This window comes from Priapulus caudatus, unplaced genomic scaffold (assembly GCF_000485595.1).
Source record: "Priapulus caudatus unplaced genomic scaffold, Priapulus_caudatus-5.0.1 Scaffold234, whole genome shotgun sequence".
Lineage (NCBI taxonomy): Eukaryota > Metazoa > Priapulida > Priapulimorpha > Priapulimorphida > Priapulidae > Priapulus > Priapulus caudatus.
The window spans coordinates 324127-329839 of record NW_014577295.1 but is presented as its reverse complement, the minus strand read 5'-3'; the positions used below and the strand labels follow the sequence as shown (position 1 = coordinate 329839).

Here is a 5713-nt window from a genome sequence, read left to right as displayed (position 1 = left end):
TATATATATATATATCTATAATCCATATCTATATTAAACACTCCTGATATTATCCTTATGTTATTGCTGGGTTGGTCGATCAAGCTCATGCTGTTTGTACCTGGTCATTACGTATGCACCCCGATTTGTAGACTTTGCAGTACTTTATTACTAAGCCTCTATTTTAGTATGTGCCTATGATAACACTGATTGGTTAGGGCTACCTGTCAATCGCTCAAAGCGGATAGGTTAATTGCCGTTTAAGGAGGCTGCTGGAGCATTCATTATGTTAATGTTAGCTGAAAACTGGTAAAAGGGAAAATGTAACAGCCGGGCATGTGGTTCAGGTGTTAAAGTCTGTTGTTTGATGTCAGGGTTGTGAAAATTTTGTTTAGACATAGTTAGACAATTACAGTCTACAATGCTTAGAAGCGAAGTGCTGCACAGTCTACAATTTGGCGTGCACGTGTGAAAAATGCGTAATAAATAATGTAACAATGTAACGACTGATCCAGCTTATAACCAACCCAACAATTAACAATAGCTGTAGTCGGGGAGGGATGGGACATGGCATTTTCTTGCTCAGAAACATAGGTCAAGTGAGCTTCAGTGTCAGTTGTGAAAAGATCGGTTGACAATACTTGTTATTGTCACGTTTATTTATGTTAATAATCATATGTTATCACAGTTATGTCAAGAAATATCTCCAAATGAGATTATTTTAATGATATCTTTGTTAATAAAATGGCAAGGTCTTTCCCAAGGGAATGTCATGGAATGTCATAAAGTCCAGTCATTTTGCAGGTGACATACACAATCACGCACAATGGCACAGAAGGCATCACATCAGCCAGGGTAGCTTTTCTGCTGGGAGAAATCACATCTGAGAAATCGTCACTGCTACAGACCTTTAGGACCGTCTATCGATGGGTATGTTTTCTGTATCTTCTGTTATCCGCGCCCATTCGCCTGACGTGGCTTTCCAATTATTCTTGCGTGAGACGAGTATCAATAATCGGGCAATGCATGCTTCAGCTACATGTTTTTGAGTGGAAATCACAACCTGTGTGGTAATGCATAGTGATGTTGAAATGCTTATGTTACTGTTGAAATCACTCATGTACTCGCCGCTTTTTATCACCTTATCATCAGAATACTTAGACTCACTATTCCATTGATCTTACATGAATATGTGACTACTAGTTTTTATTGTCCAATTAAATTTCTTGCATGAACACAGAGATTTGAATTTCAGGCAGGAGAGAAGGAGGAAGAACTGTTTCTGAGAAGTGGTAATCCTGGATATCAGGTCGACCAACCGATAATGGCGGGAAAGCTAGTCACCAAGAACACCTCGTATCCACTTAAATGATTTGTTGATGTTTATTATTTTTTAACGGTCATAGAAGAGGCCAAGCGTTTATCTACAGTTGCCGATTTTGCATGTGAGTTTGATCAAACTCGATGAAAAAGGGTGTCGTCACTTCTGAAGTTATCATAGTGCCCTCGCGTTATTTCTTCGGTTTTGATCCACGTCCGAGAATCGTTGTGTTGTTTCCTTAACTTTAATCTTGAGATCTGCCATCGAGTTGAACCAGGATCGCAACAGTTGGATGACATTGCTCACAGCCGATTCTAAAGGGCTTTGTGTCAGTAATACTTTGCAGAGAACACCCATCAAATTTGGCGTGAACATGAGATCAGGCTGCTTAGTAGAGTGAGTACTGTATTGAACGATAATTTAACTAGGTTCACCTCCTTCATCCTAACAGTCAGTCAACTGCTATAAATTCAAGCTGCACATGTCCACTTTTAATTCACTGCACACGTCAGAAACTAGAGCCTAAAGCAAGCCTCTACGCGGTTTCATTTTAGTCTATCATTCGATGACTGCCCACTCACATTTTCGTACAAAAGTCATGGTCTGTTAGCATTGTGATATCTACTCTAATGATAAACAATCCGTAAAAGTAAAAAAAAACCATGCTATGTTAGCATTATGATGTCTACTCTAATGATAAACAATCCAGAAAAATATTAATTTTGTAGAATCAAGAGTAATTATTCATGCTAGGAATATAATTATACCATTGTAATTTAATAACTATAGTGAGGTAAACTAGTGAGGTTTGGTTACCTCTGATTGTAGGGTGATGTTCACTAACATGAGTGAGGCATGTAAGCTCATTCATGAGGGTGCCATCAGCGCACTGGCAGGCGATCGTCCAGATCGTGTGGCCACGTTTGGCACATCACTGGTAGCAAACCCAGGGGACTGGGTTACCGTCCTGGAAACAAACACGCCACCGGAAATCGTGGTATGCATTGACCTAAAGTGCAATTTGGAATGCGGTTTATATGTCTGTGGGGTTTCTCTAAGCACACAAGTTGAAACTATTCATCCAATTTGAAGTAATGCAAAGATGATGGGTTTTTCACAAATACTCTTGGTTAACTTTTAATGCTTTTACATTCTTTATCAAAATTTTTTGTTTGTCCAGTCTATTATGATTAAGGTTAACAGTGTACCATGCATTCAATAATCACTTTATAACATAACACTAGATATTTTTATGAGTAACTACATGTACATTTTATAAACTAAAATAAACTGTCGATCACTTAGTTGTAACGTAAGTTTTTGGTAAGTTGTAATCGAATTGGATATCCATCTCGAGTTGTATTTTATAGGGTTCCGCAACCACCGAGGCCAAATGCAGTGGTGTTGTTCTAGGACTACACATCGAAATAGCTTATGCCAATGTTGGATCTTTAGCAAATCCTCAAGCAAAGGTCGTAGGCGTTGTGTACCGCTATGACAAGCCGCAAGATATTGCTTTCATGGTATGTGTCAGGTTCACACAATAATTTATTCGGGAGTAGGTAATAGGAGTTATTCCAGTATTTGCTAATGATTTATCATTTATTCATATTTTCAAGCTGTTACTCCTGATTTTATCAGGTATAGTATTGGTAGCTGATAAAGCTGTGTCCTTGAAGCCATTTTATAGAAATAATTTGATAGCATCAGGAGTTAACAAAGACAAATTTTGTCTATATTTGTTCTGTACGTTCTATACGTGTCTGTAGGCTTCATGAATCGTCGCCATCTTTCTCGCGTTGCAGTGCGTGGCTCCGTACTGCCAGCCCGGCAGGCTGCGCGCGAGGCAGGCGTTCGAGGTGAAGAGCTCCGTGAGCTTCGTCGACGCGAGTCAGCCTCCGTACCGCGCCGCCGCCGAGATTCCCATCATCGACGTCCACCTGCCCGGAGATTTCTTCTATCCGTTCCTGACGGCCGTGGGAGGGCGCCCTCGAGCGGCCACCTGGCTGCTGACCGTGTTGCTAGCGGTCTCACTCGCTAGGGGATCGGTCTGCGTCTAGGATCATCTCTATTCGGCATCTAGTATCGCATCTAGCAGTATCTAGTATTGCATCTCGTAGTATCTAGTACAGTACACAATCTATTATCCGAAACCCTTGGGACCAGACACGTTTCGGAATTTGGAATTTTTCGGATTTCGGAATGGTAGTAGTAGTTCAGTACAGATATACATACCGTATATCCTACAACTAGCATATTATATACTAACTACTACTAAAACCCAAGTTTTCAAGAGGCCAAATGCTGTACCGGTACAGTACAATATGTATGAGTAATGCCAAACACGTTAATATTTCTGCAATGAACCTTGTGCAGCTAAACGCAAGCTTTGGTGTGCAGACGACCTCCACAAAAACACTTTCGGTTTTCGGAGCTTTTCGGTTTTCAGAATTTCGATAATAGATTGTGTACTGTATTGCATCTAGTAGTGCCTAGTATCGGTATCTAGTAACGGTATCTAGTATCGGTATCTAGTATCGGTATCTAGTAACGGTATCTAGTATCGGTATCTAGTGTCGGTATCTAGTAACGGTATCTAGTATCGGTATCTAGTATCGGTATCTAGTAACGGTATCTAGTATCCGTATCTAGTAGTGGTATCTAGTATCCGTATCTAGCAACGGTATCTAGTACAATATGTAGTTTGAGCGAGTTCTCTTTGTCAGGGACACTGTTGTCAGAAACAAAATTATTATAAAGATTTAGTCTTAATATGAACCTTTTCTCGTATATTGCTGACGGAAACGTGGTAAACGTACGATTTTCTCGTATGCAGTGTATAGAGGTCTGGTCTATGAGAAAGAATTAATGCTAAAAATGATATTAAGACTAATTTTTTTTCTGACAACTGGCCCCAGGTTTAAGAATTCGGAGTGGTTGTTGTACCGCGATGTCATCGGGAATGATTCAAACTTCCGTCCAGTTCTGAGTTTTGGCCTCAATGAGGGGTGCATGTGTATATAGTGTACATTTTTTATTGTAAAAGAAGCGACGTGTGGAAGAATGAATAAATACCTTTTCAAACGATTTTCACTGTGACAAATTTGAATGATGTCAACAGAAAGGCTACACATTTTTATAATAAACACGTCAACGATTTTTATTACTGGAGTATCAGCGAGTGCTCCCTCCATACCCTATATTATACAAAAGCTACACAACCCTGACAGATGTTATGTATTATATTAGGCTATATATCATTAATTTCCAAGAGGCCATCTGATGTGAGTGATATCCATACATAGAACAGATTACACCACGAATTGTAAGAATTATTCAGGATATAAAATAGAATGCATACATTTTTACACTCTGCCTAACACTGCTATCCTTCACATGGAGATACAACATGGAAAATCCAGAAAATTACTCTGGGAACTTGGGGGATGATACAGATGTCGATGGGAAGAATAAACAAGACGAAAGTGCATTGCGTTAATACCAAATTCTTTTTACATGCCGTCACCATTCAATCATTTTTACACATCCTCCCAATAAATACCACTAACATTGTTGCATAAACATAGCATAGCTCAATTATTTACAAACTTAATGTGACTGCAGCTAATAAAAGTATAATCAATTTAAAATCCAAACGATGCTGTGTCACTCTAAATTCGTGTGCATTAATTTCAATGTTAGAACGTGATGATGTCATATTGTAATTTGTCATCGCACAGCCGACAATATTGAGCTTAAAACCTTAACTTTAACAACACAATAATTATTAACAAGTCATTTATCGCTGCACCAGAAATCTGTATGGAAAAGACGTATTTATTCGTATTTTTACCCAACTCGTGTTTAGAACGGTTGTCCACGATTCTTAGATCCCATCAGTCTAGTTTTCAAAGTTACACAACACCACTTGTGACCAATTGGAACGAAAATTATATCATAACACTTTGCATGTATTCTCTACAAAATGTGCAAAACAGTTTTGTATTTTGCCTGAGGGGCATAATTGTCAAAGTAAAATAACAGTGATGAGAATATTCCAAGCATGACAGACGTTTCCAAAGATTCAAAGACCCGGAGGATTTATTCACGTATCACTTTTCTCCAAATTTCTCAGATCTCTGACAGTAAGTAGATTCTCCTATTCCTAAAACATAGTGACATATAGTAGGTTTATAGTGATACAGGTAATACATGCGTGCATGCGTGTGAGTGCATACTGGTCCCATTGGATAGATACTGCCGTTACATAGCGCTAGGCAGTCAAGAGTTTACTCTAAAAGTTATGTTCAAACGCACGCATAACCACTAGAATGTTATAACATACACACATACACATCCACCATAAATCATATAAGGTTACGCTAATATGCAAAATGATGAGTCTCTACCTGA

At 38.9% G+C, this 5713-nt stretch overlaps 1 protein-coding gene across 5 annotated transcripts in view; it reads left to right on the top strand.

Annotated features, from left to right (window-relative positions):
- The window catches only part of LOC106807786 (tectonic-1-like), a 9423-nt gene extending 5925 nt beyond the window's left edge, over positions 1–3498 (top strand). For 3 of the 5 annotated variants that reach the window (XM_014810235.1, XM_014810234.1, XM_014810239.1), the window contains exons 9-14: positions 784–909; positions 1235–1335; positions 1556–1696; positions 2129–2297; positions 2671–2823; positions 3106–3498. In XM_014810235.1, coding sequence (XP_014665721.1) covers positions 784–909; positions 1235–1335; positions 1556–1696; positions 2129–2297; positions 2671–2823; positions 3106–3360 — 945 coding nt within the window. In that variant the 3' untranslated portion in view covers positions 3361–3498. Of the gene's footprint in view, positions 1–783; positions 910–1234; positions 1336–1555; positions 1697–2128; positions 2298–2670; positions 2863–3069 lie in introns of all 5 variants that reach the window. The other 2 variants (XM_014810236.1, XM_014810238.1) reach the window with 2 other exon arrangements.
- The last annotated feature ends 2215 nt before the right edge of the window (positions 3499–5713 follow it).